The 21496-nt window shown below is 42.9% G+C and overlaps 1 protein-coding gene across 2 annotated transcripts in view; it reads left to right on the top strand.

Annotated features, from left to right (window-relative positions):
* CNTNAP2 (contactin associated protein 2) overlaps positions 1-21496 on the top strand; it is a 1148794-nt gene that overhangs the window by 1066477 nt on the left and 60821 nt on the right. For both annotated transcript variants that reach the window (XM_065830092.2, XM_071804698.1), the window contains exon 21: positions 21077-21170. In XM_065830092.2, coding sequence (XP_065686164.1) covers positions 21077-21170 — 94 coding nt within the window. The remainder of the gene's footprint in view (positions 1-21076; positions 21171-21496) is intronic.

Genomic DNA, 21496 nt, shown 5'->3' with positions numbered 1-21496 from the left:
CTATTCCACAAAGATGAGCAGATGCTTAAGTGTTTGTGTGACGGGAGTCTGAGACAGAGAGCATTACTGAAGGCACATAGCTCTGGCTTATTTAGGTTTTGGTACAGCACAGGCATGAACTTCATGTCTCTATATCTCAGTTGAGATAGTATAATACTATTTCAATAACTGCAGGGAGTGCAGCAAGAAGCAATCAGTGTTTCCAGGCAGCTTTCTCTCTGTGGTCATTACAGCACTCTGTTTTAGTTCCCTGGTTGTCACAACTGCAAACGTGGTGATTGCAGCATGGTATAAGAACAGTTGTGGTGGCAGGAGACTGAGGTATATGGGATAGATTATTCTGGATTTGATAGTTCATCAGAAGCAAAACAAAACCAATAGCAAATGAAATATAAAAAGGGGAAGTCTCCTTGGGAACCAAGCCAAAAGATCAAAGGTGGTAGCTGTCACAGTATCGTCTGCCTAAAGATTAAAATAGATCTCTGACAGTTATTGTTTCAAGACATCAAAAGGAAAACTTTTCAGTGGATTATGATGTCATTTGACTGAGGCTTTCAGAACTCAGAATAACACTGGATGCTTTCAAGTAGAATAGTCTTAAAATTATTTGCAAAATTCTAGATAATCTAACGAATATGTAGGTGATACAGCTGAACATTTTTCAGGCAAAAGCCTGGAAGTTTGGAGGGGTATATATTGATGGGTGCATCTTTCTTGCATGCTGTTTCATTTGCATTTATTTTTCTTACTGCTAAGTGGAAACTAAAGAAGACCTACAGTTAGATTCTCTTCACTGTTAAATGCTTCTGTTTCAGGGACAAATGGTGTGTTTCCTGTGGAGTCATAGCTGGCTGATTTAGGCAAAATAAATAATTTTCTGAAGGGATCAGATGAGATACCTTGCCCACTTGGAAAATACATAAACATTAAGTATCCCAGCCTTGCATCAATTCACATTTGGGGCCCAACAATTTTTTTATGCCAGTGTTTTATGAGACCACTACCTATCTAGGGCTTTGAAGAGCCAGAAACATTTTGATTAGTGTTGCTCTGCTGGGGTATTTCTTAATCTAGTCAGTGTGATTAAAACACAGCTGGTTCATGTAGTCAGAAAGCAGATACATTTGAGGCTTATTAAATGAGAAGATCTGTCTGATGCACATGCAATAACAGGGAAAGGAGGGACCTATACAGAGCAAATCCAGAAATCATACCCCTACTGTACCCTGAAACAGAAGATTTCTATCAGGTTTTGTTTATTCTCCATAAGGAAGCTGATTTTGTTACTTATCTGGTTACATTCTGTAAATGAGAGAACTGATATGAACAGAAATGGATCTGTTAAGCACATTGGTCACTTGAAAATGAGACCTATATTCAAATACTCCCATGGTGTCTGAAAATATAGAAAATATAAATACAATTTTTCTCACTATCCAGAGGACAAATCATAAAGTATGAGTTTTCTCTTGCAGATCTGAGCAATGAACATTTGAGTAGACTTTTCTTTCCTGCTAAATCCTTCTCCAACCTGATGAGCAGCTGGTTTGCTTGCTTTTAAGGAAGACAGCTTGCTTGCCAGGTGCTGTTGCTCATACTTCCACATCTCTACATGGCATATAAGTGTCATAAGAAGGATTTATTTCTCATCAAAGCTTCAATTCAAGAGCACTCAGTTAATATTTTTGAGATCTTAACAGCAAGTTCATACTTAAAACACCTGTCTTTCTAACTTACTGTAATAACCCTGTAGTGCCAGAGAGATTTAAAAAATCTGCAGCCAGGCAATAAATTGCAACCAGTTTTATCATGACTGTCAGGAGTTTCACTTTTATATAAATACAGTAAAAGACTCATTATTGAAGTCTATGAGACCTAACCCAATGCTGGCAGACCGACAACCACTGATTACTTACCTAAAATAGGAGTTACTGTCCAATCAATCAGAATTCGAGGTGAGCTTTGAAATAAACATAGCCACAATATTCAATATCCATAAGGTAACAAACAGGCACAAGGACAAATATTTAGTGTGGATTGTTTTCATCAGAATTACATCCCCGTTCCTAATATATTAAGAAGGTCAAGACTAAGGTGGTAGCAAAGACTTTGTCAAAAGATTTTTACATTGCAGTTTTCTGCATTTACTGACTGCAGACAAATCAATGATTAGTTCTACATTAAATAACAAGCTCCCATTTGTGATGCTAGTGGTTTCTCCAGGATGAGATTAAGGATATACAGCTGATTTAGGTGTAAGGAAAACCAAATGGCGTAAATTCAGGGACAAAGGTCTCCTTATTTTCTGTTGTTTCCATGAGGTGGGCAAAATTAAGATTTTCTCATAAGAATTCCAGTCTCTCGCTTCTAGTAAAACACCAGATACTAGTAACCATGGCACACCTCCAAGATTGCATTAGTTCACCTGTGGCAAGAAAAAGCCCAGACTGACAGATGGGGAATGCATTATCCCAGTAAATGACATTTCAAGAGCTGTGATTTAGGTCATGGAGGGCAAGTTTTACTTTGTTTGACTTCATCAAAATGTTTCATGCTTCAGCAGATTATTTTCTATATCACAAAAACCAGATCACTCTTTACTAAGTATGCATGGGTGATTAATGCTATTCACACATCAGTAAAATCTTCTTTACGAAAGCCAAGGACAAAAGCTCCCTAGCAGAGGTTCTGATCCAAAGCCCACTGAAGTCAATGAAAGGCCTTCGATTGACTCCAGCAGGCTTTAAATGGTACTTTAAAGAACTGCCACGGTTGCACCCTTAGTGTGGGACTCATACCTCCTGGTTCTGCACATGTCCCTAGGGTAAAATAAGGGTGGAATCTGGATCAGAGCCATTTCTGCTCTTGCACAAAGTTATATCAGCATGTTGGACAGAAAATAGAGAGGATAAAAAAATTTACGTGCTTTAATTTTCAACAAAATAAAGCTGATAGTCAACAGACTTGGACTGGGCCTCTCAGCTTTTGTACTAAGATATTCATGTAGATTCTCAGATCTCCACTTCTTCATACCTGCTTTAAAGCCATTTTTAGGAATGGTCTATAAGCCACAGCTTCTAATGCCTTCTTTGTTCCTGAAAAGGAATAGACGTGACAAACTTCTTCTGGACTTCAGTGTCCCAAACCCTTCCATATACTTTCAGAACGACTGTCAGCAGTCAGTGCACTTCTGCTCAGAAGACCATACGGAAGGACAGCGACAGTTCTTTCTTTCAGGTTTGAACAATATGGAGAACTGTGGTAGAGAGGCTATACACAACACCATACATTCACAATGTTAATTACTGACACCATTCAAAGTGACTTAATTATGAGGCTTTCTGGAAATCTTGACCTGAATTCAACTGTTTGTAAGACTGAGAATAATCCAGAAAATGTATTTGTACAGATCTCCATTTTCCAGCTTCATGAGAAGCAAGCAATAGAAACACCCATCTTCTGTGAAAGATAACCAATGAAATATTTGACCCTTAGCCAAATGAAACTAAGAAGAAACAGAATTTTTTGCAAGTCTGTTCTCTTGTTTCCATTTTGAACTCTGCACTACTTGAAAAGTGATCATAGAATCATAGAATAGTTTGGGTTGGAAGGGACCTTCAAACGTCATCTAGTCCAACCCCCCTGCAATGAGCAGGGACATCTTCAACTAGATCAGGTTGCTCAGATCCCCATCCAGCCTGTCCTGGAATGTTTCCAGGAATGGGGCATCTAAGACCTCTCTGGGCAACCTGTTCAGTACTTTACTACCTTGATTGTAAAAAATTCTTCCTCATGTGTAACCTGAATCTCCCCTCTTTTAGTTCAAAACCATTATGCCTTGTTCTGCTGTAACACACCCTTCTAAAAAGTCTGTCCCCATCTTTCTTATAGGCCCCATTTCAGTACTAAAAGGCTGCAGTAGGGTCTCCCTGAAACCTTCTCCAGGCTGAACAACCCCAACTCTCTCAGCCTGTGCACATACGAGAGGTGTTCCATCCCTCTGATCATCTTGGTGGTCCTCCTTTGGACCCTCTCCAACAGGTCCATGTCTTTCCTGTACTGAGGGCTCCAGAGCTGGATGCAGTAGAGGGACAGTATTACCTCCATCGACCTGCTGGCCACACTCCTTTTGATGCCACCCAAAATACAGTTGGCCTTCTGAGCTGCAAGTGTGCATTGCTGGCTCATGTCCAGTCTTTCACCTACCAGTACTCCCAAGTCCTTCTCAGCAGGGCAGCTCTCAATCACTTCATCCTCCAGCCTGTAATGATCCCAGGGGTTGCCCCAACTCAGGTGCAGGACCTTGCACTTGGCCTTGTTGAACCTCACAAGGTTTGCATGGGTCCACTTCTAGAGCTTGCCCAGGTCCCTCTGGATGGCTTCCCGTCCCTCAGGTGTGTCAACTGCATCGCTCAGCTTGGTGTCATCTCGGAACTTCCTAAGGGTGCACTCGATCCCACTGCCTGTGTCGTTGATGAAGATATTAAACAGTACTGGTCCCAGTATGGACACCTGGGTGACACCACTTGTCACTAGTGTCAATCCAGACATTGTGCCACTGACCACTACTCTCTGGATGTGGCCATCCAGCCAGTTCCTCATCCACCAAACAGTCCACCCATCAAATCCATCTCTCTCCAATTTAGGGAGAAGGATGTTGTGAGGGACCATGTCAAAGGCTCTACAGAAGTCCAAATAGATGCCCCTTTCTTTGTCCACTGATGTAGTTACTCCATTGTAGAAAGCCACAAGGTTGGTCAGGCAGGACTTGCCCTTGGTGAAGCCATGCTGACTGTCCTGAATCACCTCTCTGTCCTCCATGTGCCCTAGTAAAGCTTCTAGAAGGATCTGTTCCATGATCTCGCCAGGCACAGAGCTGAGGCTGACAGGTTGGTAGTTTCCAGGGTCTTCCTTTCTACCCTTCTTAAAAATGGGTGCAATTTTTCCCTTTTTCCCAGTCACCAGGGACTTCACCTGACTGACATGACATAACATTTGTGAACTCCTAGATGCTTAAAAAATGTAAATCATATGAAGTAAATTCAAAACTAATCTGAAATACAAAATAAAATGGTAAACATAATAGCAGTGAAATAAAATGGTAAATATAATAGCAATAAAATAAAATGGGTGAAGTGGAGCAAAACAGTTTCTATATAATCCCAAGCTTAAATTCAATGAATATATCAAAGATTTTTATAATTATAGATTAATTTTTGGCCTCATTAAAGGGAGTGGGAATTTGTCATAGACCTCAGTGAGGCTATAATTTCACCTCCTGTCATTACTGTTGCTGTAGAATCATACCTAACTATCATGTTTCACATGTTTTGAAGCCTCAACAGAGTGTGATCACTAGAAAGAGATTTTAGCTAGCTTTAAATACCTCAAATGACAGAAAATTCCACCGTATCCTTTGGCCATGTCTTCCAATGGTTAAGTGCCATTTCTGAACAGAATTTGCACCTAATTTACAGTTTGAACTGTGCAGATTTCAGCATATAAGTTTGGTATCTTTTATCTATGTCTGATAGAGGAAATAATTGTTTGGTGTCAATCAGCATCTTAGTGATGCTGATTAAATCATCTTTTCATCTTGTCTGTAAGATGCTAAATAAATTGAACTATTTTAGTTTACCATCAGAAGTCTATCATTTTCGAGCTATAAGACAATTTTAAAACTGTTATCTGAAAACTCTCCCATTGAGTCACCTTTTGAAAACCTTTACCCTAGGATTAGACATGGTAATGGTAATTATGGCATAAAAATGATGTAGACGTGCCATCATTATTAATTTCCTTCATTTTCTGGGCAAACATGCTGCCATAGCATCCTTTGGACAGTGCTGTAAATTGTCTAGCCTCGTGATTAATTTGAAGGCTGGTTTAACTAGCATTACACTGTCTGGTAGGGAGTAGGATGTACTGTTCGTGATTTGAAAGAAAACAGCTAGACAGTATTTACAAATTCCACAGCAGCTGGCATGAATAAAACATGTTTTAAATACTCAGGACTTTAACCACAGGCAACACGTAAACCACAGTTGATATCAATGTAACTGTAACACTCTGCTGGTTTTCTAATAATCAGGTATATGTATTATATTAAAAGTATATTTAATGAATTTCCAAGAAAAAATCATTTGTTCTCTTAATAGTAAAAGCCTTCCTGCAGAAATGAATTATTTTAAATCCCTGCAGATACATGATTTACACTATGTATTGCCATTCTGCAATGGCAATGTATTACTCAAAATGCTACTGCAACAGAAAGGCAAACTCAGACCATATTCTAGAGCAGAGTCATACATTACATCTGCATTTTTAATGCATTAGCACTCAGTTTACCTGTAGCTGCCAAGCTTTTTCTCACGCAGAAGTCAGAAGAAAATAGTTTTTGCTCAGATTTGAAAATAGGGTTTTTTCACAAATAAGTGCCAAAGTAGCATTAAAGCTATTGCTATGGGAAATTTTGAAAATAAAACAAATTTTGTATTGATATCTCATTTCTATAACCTTAAACTCAATCTGTTTTCTAAAATATTATCTTTGCCTATTTCTAATTCCCTCCAAATATAATGGTGTTACAGATGTTGCAGAAGACTAGGTGTTCAATTCTCAAAAGAGTCTGGAAACAACAGCAAGAAACAGCAGAACAGAATTTTAATCATATGTATCAGAATCAGAAATGAATGAATAATTCATTAATAATTTTCTTAGCTGTTGTTTTGTGCTCATAGGATGTCCATGAGCCCCTAGCAGGTTTGTTGTTTTTTTTTTTATCCTTCTCTGAATTTACTCAACTTCTTTATTTTACAGTGTGACTTACTTACAATCTTTCAGGAAAAGGCAGCAATACACATAGGCAGGAAGCTCACAAATGACCCATTTCTACTTCCCTTTGGTGCATGATGGAGTCAATCAATGGCCTCTGCCAAGACAAGTCAGCACATCCTCACTGAACCCCAGCTGGCTGAAAGTCAGGCAAAACATTTTCATAAACAAAAAGCCCTGTCACTCATCAGTAAACAAGAGGGTGGAATATCCTTAGCCTGAAAATCAGAACAGGAATTCAGATCTTTCTCTTACTGGCAGATACGCAGTGGGGAAAATGATCCATAGAGCCATGTCTGGGGGTAGCATCTTACTCTGTGGTTTCATGGTTGTAAAAGCTGAACCTGCTGCCTTCCCTGTCGCTGTGGAGGAGGAGCAGGGGCAGATGCTGAAGCACATATCTTGACAAAAGTTTTACCTTCTCTCTGCATCACCTGAGATAGTTTCAAGCCTTGAGGCCTTTAGAAAGAATATTTTTCTTGGCTTCCTGTTCTGTAAAACCTCTCATAGGAGAGGGACTCTTTTACATATCCATCCTTCTCACATCTTTTCAGCAAAGCCTGTATTGCACAATTCAGAGGAACTTTCCAGTTGTCCCAAACTTCAGCCATGTCTAGGCCACATATTGTGATAAGACCCAGAAGTGGACCTCACTCTATATCCCCATATCCCTTGAAAATAAATCTAGGGCATTCAGGGCACAAGGGAGTGTGGTGCAGACTAATAGCTCCCCAGTCAGCATGTCAGAGCAGAACAAAGGTCTGGAGGGCATATCAGCAGGCTTTTCTGCCTCACAGTATGTGCTACATGCATTGGCTGATGTTAAGACTCCTTCTTTCTTCTATAATATATTTACAGTGATGAATGTGTGTGTTCTCCTTGGCCTATATGATTTCTTGTTTGGAAACAATTTTTATTGGAATTGAAGAAACAAAGAAAAAACGAAAGAACCATTAAGTATTTTCAGAGTCTAACATAAAGCATAAAAAAGTCAAAAATTAACATGAAACAAGTGCTTTCCATTATATACTAGCAGACATTGGACAAATTAATGTCCTGTGAAAGTCATCTTTAGGTACCTGTGGTAGATCTCTTGAATAACTACTACAGTTAACTTGTAATACAATGTACTATTGCTTCTGTTAACATTTGTTGTAATTCATCTATTAAAGAGACCAATAAAAAGTCAACAGATATGTGAAAGAAGAATCAGAAAATTATTTCAATTCAAGGCAGCCAGACTAAATAGTGTCCTTTTGCTTAGTAGTGCTTCTGTTGCTTTTTGAGTTATGTATCTACATTTCCATTTAAATTTTATCCAAATGTTTGTATTTTTTCAAGTGAGGCAAATCATCTCTGATATTATTTATCAGAGCAAGAGCAGCTTCAGGAAAATATACAAGCCTATTGCACATAAGGGATTCAAGTTTTTAAACGGGGGAAAAAAACAAACCAAAACAAAATAAAAAACCACCACCACCAACAACAAAAACCTTCAGAATTTTTTTTCTGCAATGTATGTTTTTGCTGTGTATTTCATGTTGATCACATTTCTAATTTTAATCCCTGCAAAAACAAAGATACTGCAGTTTATATTCGTATAAAAATACTGCAAAAGGCTAAATCAGTTCATTAAACTGACAAAGCATATTTGGAATTGTTCCTAAAGCAGTATTACCTATACCTGTATAGAAATTTCATCTGAAGAGCTCAAAGCACAATGCAAACCTTAAGTTTGCCTTACATCATGCTGGTGAGGTATATGCCTTCTCTTGTGTTCCAGATGAGTAATGAGGTTGCAAGTCTGTGATAGTATAATCCAGCAAAAAATGTCAGGTTTATGCTCCTACCACCTTCTCTGAATCCACTGTTCATTTACAGCCTCTGGCTCTGATCAACAATAACCTGGGTCAAGGACCTAACCTGGTAGAAAAAGATCAGCAAAGCACTAGTGCCACACTAAGGAAGGAATTGAACTGCAGTAAAACAAACTGGGCAACAAACAGGAGGGGCTGGAAGCCACTGCGTGCAGAAAAACTGCTATGCAGTTGCCATCACAGAAACATGGTGGGATGACTCCCACAACTGGGGTGCTGCGTTGGATGGCTATAAACTCTTCAGAAGGGACAGGCAAGGAAGAAGCCCTGTATGTTAGGGAGTGTTTTGATTGTCTGGAGCTTGATGAGGGTGATGATAGGGTTGAGTGTTTATGGGTAAGAACCAAGGGGAAGGCAGACAAGGTGGATATCCTGGTGGGAGTCTGTTACAGACCAGCCAACCAAGATGAAGAGGCAGATTAAGTATCCTGCAGGAAGCTGTGAGGAATCTCACAATTGCTAACTCTTGTTCTTGTGGAGGACTTAAACTTCCCAGATGTCTGCTGGAAATACAGCAAAGCAGAAACAGTCTAGGAGGTTCCTGGAGTGTATGGAAGACAACTCCCTGACACAGCTGGTCAGAGAGCCAACTAGGCAAGGCACCTCACTGGACCTGTTGTTTGTGAATAGAGAAGGACTCCTGGGTAACACATCATCTGAAGGTCACCTTGGGCATAGTGATCATGAAATGATCATTTTCTGTTCATGGAGAAGTAAGGAGGGTGATCAGCAGAACTGCTGCTTTGGACTTCCAAAGCACAGACTTAGATCTGTTTAGGAGGCTGGTTGGCAAAGTCCCTTGGGAGGCAGTCCTGAAGGGCAAAGGAGTCCAGGAAGGCTGGTGGCTCTTCAAGAAGGAAATCTTAGAGGCACAGGAGCAGGCTGCCCCATGTACCAAATGACTAGCTGGAGGGGAAAAAGACTGGGCCTGGCTGAACAGAGAGTTTTGGCTGGAGCTTGGGAATAAAAAGAGAACTTATAACCTGTGGAAGAAGGAACAGGCTTATTAAGAGGACCACAAGGACACAGTGAAATTGTCACAAAATCACAGAATGTTACGGAAGAGAAGGGACTTCAAAAAATCATCTAGTCCAATTCCCGTGCTGGAGCAGGAACACCTAAATGAGGTTACACAGAAAGGCATCCAGGCGGGTTTTGAATGTCTCCAGAGAAGGAGACTCCACAACCTCCCTAGGCAGTCTGTTCCAGTGTTCTGTCTCCCTCACCGTGAAGAAGTTTCTTCTTGTATTTAAGTGGAACCTCTTATGTACCAGTTTGCACCCATTGCCCCTTGTCTTATCATTATGGGTTGTCACCGAGAAAAGCCTGGCTCCGTCCTCCTGACACTTACCCTTTACATATTTATAAACATTAATGAGGTCACCCCTCAGTCTCCTCCAAGCTAAAGAGACCCAGCTCCCTCAGCCTTTCCTCATAAGGGAGATGCTCCACTCCCTTAATCATCTTTGTTGCCCTACGCTGGACCCTCTCCAGCAGTTCCCTGTCGTTCTTGAACTGAGGGGCCCAGAACTGGACACAATATTCTAGATGTGGTCTCACCAGGGCAGAGTAGAGGGAAAGGAGAACCTCTCTCGACCTACTAACCACCCCGCTTCTAATAAACCCCAGGATGCCATTGGCCTTCCTGGCCACAAGGGCACAGTGCTGGCTCATGGTCATCCTGCTGTCCACCAGGACCCGCAGGTCCCTTCCCCCTACACTGCTCTCCAACAGGTCGTTCCCCAACTTAGACTGGAACCTGGGGTTGTTTTTGCCCAGATGCAGGACTCTACACTTGCCCTTGCTATATTTCATTAATTTGTTCCTTCCCAACTCTCCAGCTTGTCCAGGTCTCTGGATGGCAGCACAGCCTTCTGGCGTGTCAGCCACTCCTCCCAGTTTGGTGTCATCAGAAATTTGCTGATAGTACACTCTATTCCCTCATCCAAATCATTGATGAATATATTGAATAGTACTGGTCCCAGTACCGACCCTTGAAGGACTCCACTAGATACAGGCCTCCAACTAGACTCTGCCCCATGGACCATGACTCTCTGGCTTCTTTCCTTCAGCCAGTTTACAGTCCAATTTGCTACCTGATCGTCTAGACTGTACTTCCTCAGTTTAGCTTCAAGGATGCTGTGGAAGGCAGTGTCAAATACTTTACTGAAATCAAAATAGACCACATCCACTGCTTTCCCATCATCTATCCACCTGGTTATGTCCTCGTAAAAGGCCATGAGGTTGGTTAACCCTGACTTCCCTTGGTGAAGCCATGTTGACTGCCCCTAATGACCCTCTTATCCTTGATATGCCTTGAAACAGCGCCAAGGATAAGTTGTTCCATCACCTTTACAGGGACAAAGGTGAGGCTGACTGGTCCGTAGTTACTCGAGTCCTCCTTCTTGCCCTTTTTGAAGACTGGAGTGACATTTGCTTTCCTCCAGTCCTCAGGCACCTCTCCCGCTCCCCACAACTTAGCAAAGATGATGGAGGGTGGCCTAGCAATGACTTCAGCCAGCTCCCTTAGCACCCACGGGTGCATCCCATCAGGAGCCGTGGATTTATGGATGCCCAGATTGCTTAACTGGTCCCTAACCCAGTCCTCATCAACCAAGGCAGAATCTTCCATTGTCCTGACTTCCTCTGGGGCCTCAGGGGTACGGGGCTCCTCAGAACAGCCTCAGGCAGAGTAGACAGAGACAAAGAAGGCATCCAGTAACTCTGCCTTCTCTGTAGCTTCTGTCACCAAGGCATCCACCTCATTCATCGGTGGGCCTACATTGCCTCTAGTGTTAGTTTTATCTGCCATGTATTTGAAGAAGCTCTTTCTGTTGTCCTTGACCACTCTCGCCAGGTTTAATTCTAAGGAGGCCTTAGCTTTCCTAGTTGCCTCCCTACATCCTCTGACAACAGCCTTATATTCTTCCCAAGTGGCCAGCCCCTCCTTCCATGATCTGTAAACTCTCCTCTTCCACTTGAGTTTGCCCAGCAGTTCCCTGTTTAACCAAGCAGGTATCCTGGCTCACTTCCTTCACTTCCTTGAGCTTGGTAGAAGCAGTCTTTGAATGCTAACCAATTATCTTGGGCCCCTTTACCCTCAAGTACCCTGTCCCATGGGATTTCCCCTAGCAATTGCTTAAAAAGGCCTAAGTTGGCCCTGCTGAAGTCCAGGGTTGCCATTCTGCTTGGTAGTCTGTTCTGCCAGATGAGATCCTGAACTCCACCATCTCATGGTCACTGCAACCAAGAGGCAGGCCTCCACCTTTACTGCTTCAGCCAGACCCTCCTTGTTAGTGAGGATGAGATCCAGCAGTGTTCCTCTCCTAGTTGGCTCATCCACCATTTGCATCAGGAAGTTATCATCAATGCACTGGAGGAACCTCCTGGACTGTGGCTGGCTGGCTGAGTAGTCCTTCCAGCAAATGCCAGGGCAGTTAAAATCATGCATGATAACCAGGGACTCTAATTGCGAGGCTGGTCTCAGCTGCTTGTAGAAGGCCTTGTCAACTTCCTCACCCTGATCTGGTAGCCTGTAATAGACACCCGCAACAGTATCACCCATGCCAGCCTGCCCCTTAATTCTCACCCACACACTCTCAACTCACTCCTCATCCGTGCCTGGACAGTACTCAATACATTGTAGTTGCTGCCTCATGCAAAGAGCAACTCCACCACCTCTTCTTGCTGGCCTGTCTTTCCTGAGAAGGACATAACCATCCATGACCACATTCCAGTCATGTGAGCTGTCCCACCATGTCTCCGTAATTCCCACCAGATCATAATCTCCTGAGCGAACACAGGTTTCTAACTCCTCCTGCTTATTCCCCATGCTGTGTGCATTGGTGTACAGGCATTTCAGGGAGCCAGCTGAGCACACCGATTTCACCCTAGTTGAGTGGGAGGCCTCCTGGTCTTCGTCAATTCTAGAGTGCTGCCCCACTGGTGCAAGTCCAGCTACAACCCCATCCCCCTTCGAGTCTAAAGCTTTCCAAATGAGCCCTGCTAATTCCTGTCCCAGCATTCTTTTGCCCCTGTGAGATAAACCTTTCCCATGTATTACTGTCTGGACTGGTGTCTTATAAAACCAGCCATTATCAAAGAACCCAAAGCCCTGTCTGGAGCACCAGACTCGTAGCGAAGCATTTGTGGACTGCATTCCTCTGTTCTGTCCCACGTTATCACCCCAAAATGGAAGGAGAGAAGAGAAAATAACTTGTGCCCCAGACTCTTTCACCAACTGTCCCAAGGCTGTGAAGTCTTTCTTCATTCCCCTCAGACTATGGGATGCAGCTTTCTCCCCACCTGTCTGGAAGATCAGTATTGGGTCGTAGTCTGTTGAGTGCACCAGGTTGGGGAGTGCCCTGGTGATGTCCCTGATCCGGGCTCCAGGTAGACTGCACACTTCCCTATGATGAGGGTCAACTCTGCATATTGGGTCCTCTGTTCCTCTCAGAAGGGAATCACCCACTACAATTACCCTTCTTTCTTTCTCATCTGAGGCACACTTGAGGTGTGGAGTCAACGGCCTCTTCCTTTGTGACCTCATAGTTGGGCCTTCCACCACATCCTCACCTACCTCTCCTTCACGATCCAGGGCCTCAAACCTATTATGGAGGGGCACCTGGGGAAGCAAGACAGGTAGGGAGGGGGGTTGCCTGTGATGCCAAACTGGGACTTGCTTCCAACCCTCCTAGTTTTTTCAGTCTCCTACCTCTGCCTGACAGCCACAGGGCCAGGGATGCCTCAGGTCTCCTCCATCTGTCTGACAGGGCAGGGAGTCCATCCACCTTTTGGGGGTATCTCCCTGGCACCTTTCTGGCTGGCACGCCAGGGAGTTTCTCCACCAGTCAATTTCCTTGTCACACTCCCTGATGATCCTCAGTCTCTCAACCTCCTCCTTGAGTTCCACCACCATGCCGAGCAGATCTCACACCTGCTCACACCTCACGCAGGTGCAATGCTGCCTCCCTCCCCCGGCAGCAGCAGCCTCTGGCACTCCCTGCAGCCAGAGACCTGGACAAACACAGATCGGGGCAGGGCCTCCACCGGGGTCGCCACAGCCCTTTTGGGACAAGCTGTCTGGTGGAGACCATGGTAAGCTGCAGCCTGGTAGACTGCCGATAGGTGAGATGGTCTATGGAGCAAGGAGGGACAGAACCTCTGCACCTGCTGCACGAGCTCCCACAGCCGCTGCTGCAGCACAGTGTGGGTGGTACTCAGAGCTTCACACGCGGGTCTCACCTCCCAGCGCCTGGTGGGCAGCGACGTGTCCCTGCCCTCCCTGAGGCTGTTTCAGGGCTGGGGGCAGCGGTGCGATTGTTGTTACCCTGGCAACGCCCACGCCACGTCAGCCGCTGTCACAAGAGCTGCCGGGTTGCACCACTCTCACAGGGTCCCCCTGGCAAAGGAACCTTCCGAAACCAAAGCTCCCCTGTACCTCAAGATCTGCCGCTGCGGCTCTGCCTGCACCGGCTCCGACCGGCTGACCTCGGGGACTGAGTGCTAGTTCTGGGTTTCGACCGGTTTTAAATCTCCCACTGTTACCCTGGCAATGCCCACCCCACGTCAGCTGCTCTCTCGAGAGCTGCCGGGAGAAAATTCGAAGGGCCACAGCCCAACTAGAGCTGGACCTGGCTACTGCTCTAAGAGGGAACAAAAAATGCTTCTGTAAGTAAATCAGCAACAAAAGGAGGGCTAAGGAGAATCTCCGCCCTCTCGTGGCTATGGGAGGAAACAGAGTGACAGAGGATGAGGGAAAGGCTGAGGTACTAAATGCCTTCTTGCCTCAGTCTTTGATATTAAGACTGGTCGTGCTCCAGGTACCCAGCCCCCTGAGCCAGAAGACAGGGATGGGGAGCAGAATGAAGCCCAAATAATCCAAGGGGAAATGGTTGACAACCTGCTACACCACTTGGACACTCACAAGTCTGTGGGGCCGGATGGGATCCCAGCTGACTGGAAGCTGGCAAATGTGACAGGCAGGTACACAAAAGGTCAGAAGGAGGATCCGGAAAATTACAGACCTGTCAGTCTGACCTTGGTGCCAGGGAAGGTCATGAAACAGATAGATCATCCTTAGTGCCATCACGCAACACATGCAAGAGGAACAAAGAATCAGGCCCAGTCAGCATGGGTTTATGAAAGGCAGGTCCTGTTTGACCAACCTGATCTCCTTCTATGACAAGATAACCCAGTTAGCTGATGAGGGAAAGGCTGTGAATGTTGTGTACCTAGACTTCAGTAAAGCCTTTGGCACCGTATCCCACAGAGAAAGTGGCAGCTGATGGCATGAATGGGTGTACTTTTTGCTGGGACCAAAGAGTTGTGTTGAATGGAGTCAAATCCAGTTGGCAGTTGGTCATGAGTGGTGTTCCCCAGGGTTCAGTATTGGGATCAGTTCTGTTTAATATATTTATCAATGATCTGGATGAGGGGATTCAGTGCACCCTTAGTAAGTTTGCAGGTGACACCATGTTAGGTGGGAATGTTGATCTGCTGGAGGGCAGGAAGGCTCTACAGAGGGATCTGGACAGGCTGGATCATTGCGCTGAGGCCAGTTGTATGAGGCTTAACAAGGCCAAGAGCCAGGTCCTGCACTTGGGTCACAACAACCCCATGCAACACTATGGGCTCAGGGAAGAGTGGCTGGGAAGCTGCCTGGTGGAAAAGGATCTGAGGGTGTTGATTGACAGCCAGCTGAATATGAGCCAGCAGTGTACCCAGGTGGCCAAAAAAGCCAACAGCATCCTGACGTGCATCAACAATAGTGTTGCCAGCAGGACTAGGGAAGTGGTGGTTAGGCTGCATCTCAAATACTGTGTTCAGTTTTGGGCCCCTCACTATAGGAAAGACATTGAGGTGCTGGAGAGAGTTCAGAGGAGGGTGACAAGGCTGGTGAGGAGTCTGAAGCACAAGTCTTATGAGTGGCAGCTGAGGGAACTGGGGCTGTTTAGCCTGGAGAAAAGGAGGCTGAGGGGAGTCCTTATTGCTGTCTACAACTACCTGGAAGGAGGCTGTAGCATGGAGGGCGTTGGTCTCTTCTCCCAAGTAAGAAGCGATAGGACAAGAGAGAATGGCCTCAAGTTGTGCCAGGCAAGGTTCAGATTGGACATCAGGGAAAATTCTTCACGGAAGTGGTTGTGAAGCACTGGGAGAGGCTGCCCAGGGAAGTGGTGGAGTCACCATCCCTGGAGGTGTTCAAAAGATGTGTAGGTAAGGCTCTTAGGCACATGGTTTAGTGCTAGATTTAGGTTATGGTTGGTCTCTTCCGAACAAAAGGACTCTCTAATTCTAAGATTCTAAAATTCGCTCAGGTGACCCTAAGGATATACACAATTGCCATCTGAATCTACTCCTCTTCTGTTGCATTAAAAAGATAGAATATTTCCAAATATCACAATATTATACTGTTTGTAAGGATTTTCCATAACCTTTCAGCAGAGGAATACTTATATTTATTTTACCATTAAGACATCAGATTTTGGTCATCCCTCTAAGAAAAGTATCTCCTATTTGATTTTCGTAGTCAGTACATACACATAGGCTGGACTGATCATGGTACAGATGTAGATTTTTTCTACAGGGTGACTTTATGTGTACATGTGTGTATATCTTTATATAGGTATATATATTTGGGATTTTTTGAGGCTGCTATGGTGATGTAGACATGTTTGCCCTCAGATTGATATGTCTGCTAATCTCAGGATTCCTGTCAAAATGTTTCATTATCTAAGTGATCAGTAATTTAAAATAAATAGCATTGTATTGAACTTCTGCTTAAATGCCAGGAACTTCAGATAAAGACAGTGCCTGCTGTGACGTGACTAGAGAACAGAAACTGCAAGTTCCTCAGAAACTGCCATCTACTTTTATCTGTGTAGTGCTCAAAGCCACACTGTGTTTTTATATTAAGCTCAAACAAAATTAATGTTTTTAAAGAAAAGTATCTGTAATGAAAAATCTTAACTATAATTTAAAAACTGTGATTTTAATACAAATTCATTACATCAACCCCTATGTATGCAGATGTTCTATTTAATTTTCATTAAAGAATGTTGTATCTTTTTTCAAATATCATTCGATCCCACTAATTCCTTTTTTATTATGTGTCATATATTAAATAGATAGTCTAGTATTTCATACAAAGACTGCAGGCTGCTCTTTTGGAGCTGCTGACACTTGAGCACCCACTGGATGGCAGTCACATACAAGTTTGCAAAGAATTCAGCTTGGTCGTATAACTCTCTGACCTAAATAAAGAAATCCTAGATTAAGTGTCTCTAGAAAAAAGTTTTCTTTTATTAGATAATTCTGGTTTAGAACAAAGACAAACAATAAAGCAAGTGGACAGAAATCTCCCTGTTCCCTCACAGTTGCCTTGTGTTGCACCATGTCATTTCAGGTGCCAGGACTAGAGAAGGGCACAGCTCAAAGCTGTCCATGGGCAGCAATGCAGGCATCCCCCAGGGACAAGAAATGCCAGAGCTGGCAGTGGAGTGGGAGCTTGCTCTATCGTTAGATTTGGTGTTCAGTATTTGTGCATATGCTGACAGTGATTCATAGTTTAAATTGATTTTTCATTTCCAGGTACGTCCTGCAGACACGATTAACGTTCTCAGGTAGAGGCAGCCTGCATATTAGGCAGGGATGACTTTTTTTTACTTGTTCCTAATAGTTACTCTGATAAAGGACATCTGAAGAATGGTTACAGCTCTAGGATACCCACAGTACATTGATAAATGAAATGATTGATTGATAATGGTTATTATGATTCATTAGTATCTTATCAGACTAGTGATGATCTGATCAACCCTACTGCTCAGATTCCAACTTACATGAAAAATAAATATTTAAACATTGCACCAGTTTGATTTTAGAAAAGAAAGAACTTAAATGTTACTGATGCTGACAAATACCAATGTACATGGTAGTATGGCAGATTATTTTATTAGAGTCACTTGAGCATATTTTAAATCATATCTATAAAAGGAGAACCTAGAAGATTAATCCTGTGCAATCAGAATGTATCAGAAATAATTCCACTGCAGACAAAGAAGTTACATGAGGTTAAAGTCTTGGCGTATGAGAGGCTGGAGAATCAGAGTTTTGTGGATCAGTCTTTTCACCGATCTTTTCCTGATATAGCTCTCTAGAGCTTATACCTTTAGTTTAATAATCATATTGGTAAATACCATGAAAACGCTGAGCTATTCCTATTCATCTTCTGAAATAAGAATATTTTTCTCACCTGATATGTCTGCTGCATTGATAGCGGGTCTGATGGCTGTGATGTTGGATGCCGGAACACAGACTTCCCTTCCACCAGGGAGCCCAATAAGAAGCATTTAACTGGAGTTTGTGCTTAGTAGGACCTGATGTGGTTAAGATCAAGAACTGTTTTGTATTTGAACTATTTGTATTCACTTGACTACACTCTTTCAAAAATATTTTGAATTTGAAATTATCTAAGTCTACTTTTGGGCAAAATATGTATTTCTACTGTCTGTTAAAAATCTGAGAAAAGCTGTTGAAGATGCTGTGATCAAAGTGAAATTTCTTACCTTTCAGAGTAAGAAGATGGAACTATGTGTTTCCATATATTTTACTCTAAAATCTACAGTTTAAAATTGGGAACTAGCCAGTAGTCATGTTGATAAACACTGATGGCCAAATTTTAAATAATCAGCATGAAAACTAATTATAATAAATCAAAAATCATTTTTGAACATGAATATTTGCTAGACCTCTTTTAGCATCTTCAGGGAACTTCTCCTATCTCTTGTTGAGGTTTTATGTCACAGTATAAGAAAGACACGAGCCATCCTTTCCAGTTATCAGAGTTTTTTGAGATTGTTGCCTTTGCAGATTCATGGGTATTACATCAGCAGGCTTTCCAAGTAATGAACTCACAGAATTCCAGGGTATAATGGGATTCAGCCATTTAGTTCTGTGCTATCTGCCATTCATTTCCTTCTTTTAACCACTGAAATGAACTTTTTCAGTGCCATTGAATCAAACTAATCCAAGATAATGTTTTGAAATTAGAAATATTGCAAAAAGGTATGTGACAAAATTGTAGGCCCTTTAGTATTGCGGCTTCTTGAGAATTACTTCTACAAGCTATAATACACTGCAAAGTCTTAAATCATATATTAATTTCTGTCTTGTTTTGTGCCAAGGTAATGCCAGAGTAAAATATACAATTGTTGTTCTGTCCTCTTTAAGCCTATGTACTGAATAAAAAACAGCAAAGATAAAAATTCACCTGAATTAACTTCATGAAATGTGATCATCAAAACTACTAAGCTGTACTGAACTATCTTTATAGTGCTATTGCTAAGCATAGGCATTTTGTTTTCTTCCTCTCTCTTCACATTTTTCTGTTAAATAGTTAAAAAAACAGGAAAAAATATGCTAATACAATGTGATTCCTGTGCCACATCAGGGACACTATGACTTTCCTGTACATTAAACTATTTAGCTAGATTGATTACTCTTGATTTTGTTTCTTAGGTTTCACTAGGTGTCATCATGATTAACATTAACATTTTCGACAAGAAAATAATAAACATGAAGTACAAAAATTTATGTCATTAATTCATGAGTTTTCTGACAGAAAAAGAGAATGGCCAACATGCACATTAGTCTCAAATTCTTAGCTATTTTTCTGTAGGCAAAGCATCTAAATCTAGATTTAGCGGTAACAAGTCTCAAATGGAACTCTTGCATGAAGTAATAAGAAGTCGAAACTGTAAAGGTTGAGGGCTGCCTGGGTTGCAGTGACCACGAGATGGTGGAGTTCAGCATCTCGTGTGGCAGGAACAGAATAGCAAGTAGAATTGCAACCCTGGAATTTAGCAGAGCTAACTTCGGCCTTTTCAAACAATGCTAGGGGAAATCCCATGGGCAAGACTGCTTGAAGGAAAAGGGGCCCAAGAGAGCTGGATTGCATTCAGAGATTGCTTCTTCCATGCTCAGGATCAGAGCATCCCCACACGTAAGAGGTCGAGGAAGGGAGCCAGGAGGCCTGTGTGGTTGAACAGGGATCTGTTGGGTATGCTCAAGCAGAAGAGGAGAGTTTACAGGTCATGGAAGCAGGGGTTGGCCACTTGGGAGGAATATAAGGCTGCTGTTAGAGGATGTAGGAAGGCAGCTAGGATAGCCAAGGCCTCCTTAGAATTACAGCTAGCGAGAGGGGTCAAGGACAGCAAAAAGAACTTTTTCAAATACATAGCAGATAAAACTAATACCAGAGGCAATGTAGACCCACTGATGAATGAGGTGGGTGCCCTAGTGGCAGAAGACACAGAGAAGGCAGAATTGCTGAATGCCTTCTTTGTCTCTGTCTACTCTGCTGGAGGCTGTCCTGGGGAGCCCTGTACCCCTGAGACCCCAGATGAAGTCAGGTCAATGACCATGAGCCAGCACTGTGCCCTTGTGGCCAGGAAGGCCAATGGCATCCTCGGGTGTATTACAGGGGGGTGGTGGGTAGGTCGAGAGAGGTTCTCCTTCCCCTCTACTCCACCCTGGTGAGACCACATCTAGAATATTGTGTCCAGTTCTGGGCCCCTCAGTTCAAGAAGGACAGGGAACTGCTGGAGAGGGTCCAGTGTAGGGCAACAAAGATGATTAAGGGAGTGGAGCATCTCCCTTATGAGGAAAGGCTGAGAGAGCTGGATCTCTTTAGTTTGGAGAAGAGGAGACTGAGGAGTGACCTTATTAATGTTCATAAATATATAAAGTGTGAGTGTCACGAGGATGGAGTCAGGCTCTTCTCGGTGGCAACCCATAATGATAAGACAAGGGGTAATGGGATCAATCTGGAACACAAGAGGTTCCACTTAAATTTGAGAAAAAACTTCTTCTCAGTGAGGGTGACAGAACACTGGAACAGGCTGCCCAGGGGGGTTGTGGAGTCTCCTTCCCTGGAGACAATTCAAAACCCGCCTGGACATGTTCCTGTGTGACCTCTCCTAGGCATTTCTGCTCCAGCAGGGGGATTGGACTAGATGATCTTTTGAGGTCCCTTTCAATCCCAAACATACTGTGATACTGTGACAATGTGGATGCTGTTGTTATTTTTAGCAATTATATTGAAGCACACAAGCAAAAGCTAAAATTATTCTCCAGAAATAAGAACAAACAAATGTCCAGTATAGGTGTTTTTCAGGCCTTGGAAACCTTGGAAATGGCACATAGAGAAGTAGGGCTATTAACTGTTATTTCTCCTTAATCAAAATGAAAGCAAAGCCTATCTGAGTTTTAAGTGGAGGCATAAACTCTATAAAGTAGACCTGATCCAGTAGCACTGTAAGAAGGCAGATCAGTTCAAAATATTCATAATTTCTTTTCTCTTCCCCCAGCTTGATCATTATCCTCCAACAAGTTACAGCCTGCCAACAGCATCTGACATTCAGTTCAACTCCCCAAAGGCACTATTCCTAGGAAAAGTTATAGGTAAGATTTCATTTTATGTCTGGTTATTTTGTTAGGTATTTTCAGAGAATACTGAAAACCATAAGCACACAGGACAATGATGTGTGTTGTGTTTGCAGCGTAACACTTGCTGCACATGTGGTTCTTGACTAGAAAGTGGTGACATTGGAGTTATACCTAAAGGAAAGGTTATGTTCACCTTGTGACATAGGCTGGTCTGCACACAAATAAGTGATTGGCCGATTTATGGAGAAAAACAGATAGAGGTGAAGAGACACTTGTAACATCATATTTTTACAGTTTTGTTACTCTCCAGGTGTTGGGTGAAGGGAACACAAGGAAATAAT

This window comes from Patagioenas fasciata, chromosome 2 (genome assembly GCF_037038585.1).
Source record: "Patagioenas fasciata isolate bPatFas1 chromosome 2, bPatFas1.hap1, whole genome shotgun sequence".
NCBI classification, from domain to species: Eukaryota; Metazoa; Chordata; class Aves; order Columbiformes; family Columbidae; genus Patagioenas; species Patagioenas fasciata.
The sequence above is the reverse complement of the archived record's forward strand: the minus strand, read 5'-3'. Positions and strand labels throughout refer to the sequence as shown.